The following is a 1,594-nucleotide window of genomic DNA, read 5'->3' on the forward strand; positions in this document are numbered from 1 at the left end:
ACAGTTGTGCTGCCTAATACTTTTGTGGAAATTGTGATTTTTTCCCCCAGGATTTTTTAAGTAATAGAATGTTCAAAATAACAGTATTTGAAATAGAAATCTATTGTAACAAAAAAAAAGGTTTTCATAGTCAATATGTTGTTGCTGACATGAAAGGCTGAGTGTTCAATCAATTGATTTTTGGTGCAAATGCATCTGTCAATACCAGATGCCAACATGGACATGTTGTGTGACTTGCCCTCATCCTTAAAAATCATGAACAAAACGTAAACGAAAAAAACCAACACAGATTACATCAAATTCAGGTACTCTTGCAGCAAATATGTTTTGCGCTTACCACAGTGTGTATTGTGCAGCAAATTATTAGCTGACAAGAATAATTAAAATTGACCAAATTCAGTTTTGTAAAACAGAAAATATTGGGTTGCCACATGTACAATGTAAAATCTGGTTCCTGAAGCAAAACCTATTTACAATTACAAAAAAAAAAATAAAAAAAAAATAACTCAATATCTATGAAGAATTTTGCAAACATAAATTATATCTTACCAGGAATGTGGACCTGGCATTTATTCTTCAAGAATGTCCCACGTAGGTAGCCGTACATAGAGACGGTTCGGTCACATTTGGGATTTAACCTAATAGCCTCAGGATCAGTAAGATCTTCCATACTGTCCAGGAAAAAAACAATCAAATAACTGCCAGTTATAAAAGGCAACATAAACTTAGAAAGATCATAAATAATAGAAAGACTTAAGTACACTCACCGGTCAGCCACCACATAAGGGTGAGAAGTCCTCCAAACAAGAGGTCTGAACTTCATGACTGAGATGAACCGTCCAAGATTTTTAACTTCCTGTGTCTGGTACTCTCCGTACACCATTCCAGACAGGTAAAAGAGCTTGGCACCCTGCAAGACTTTTTTGTTCAGACACTAGACAGTCCAGTTTAAAGATATGTCAGTTATATATCAGGCTGTTTACATACCTGGTAAACTTCAGTCCAGAAGCGGTGTTTGAGGCGTTTCTTTGTTTTGCTGAGTGTCTTGTTGTTCTTAAAAGTGTCCAGATGTGTGAGGACCCCCATGACCCGAGGGAAGCCATGAACTTGGCAAATGTTCAGGAACTCAAAGGTCTCCATTTCAAAGCCAAAACTTGCATCTATCAGCATCAGAACCTAATAAAGTCAAAATATCAATACTGCCTTACTGGAAAACATAACATTAACACATATAAGTAATAACACAGTCTAATAAAACTTTTTAATTTTAGTTTGTAGTTACCAGATTAGTACTGCCTCTACATGTACACTAGTGTTCAAAGGTTTGGGGTCAGTATGCTTTTTTTTTTTTTTTAAGAAATTAGATCAGCAAGGATGCATTCATTTGGTCAGAAGTTACAGTAAATACTTTTATAATGTTACAAAACATGCTGTTGAGCTTTCTATTCACCAAAAGAATCTTGAAAAAATGTACCACTGTTCCCACAAAATTATTAAACCGCACAACTGTTTCAACATTGATAATAATAGTAAATGTTACTAGAGAACCAATCAGCATATTTGAATGATTTCTGAAGAATCATGTGACACTGAA

The 1,594-nt window shown here is 34.9% G+C and overlaps 1 protein-coding gene across 1 annotated transcript; it reads right to left on the reverse strand.

The window, feature by feature from the left end:
- Window positions 1-549: 549 nt before the first annotated feature.
- Window positions 550-1,176, reverse strand: LOC107736492 (ribosome biogenesis protein BMS1 homolog; the record flags this gene model as incomplete). The annotated part of the gene is made up of 3 exons (XM_016547887.1): window positions 550-671; window positions 768-910; window positions 988-1,176. Coding segments are annotated over 3 exons (454 nt in total), but the record flags the coding sequence as incomplete, so codon positions are not given.
- Window positions 1,177-1,594: the final 418 nt, after the last annotated feature.

This window comes from Sinocyclocheilus rhinocerous, unplaced genomic scaffold (assembly GCF_001515625.1).
Source record: "Sinocyclocheilus rhinocerous isolate Xijiao unplaced genomic scaffold, SAMN03320098_v1.1 C36736616, whole genome shotgun sequence".
Classification (NCBI taxonomy): domain Eukaryota; kingdom Metazoa; phylum Chordata; class Actinopteri; order Cypriniformes; family Cyprinidae; genus Sinocyclocheilus; species Sinocyclocheilus rhinocerous.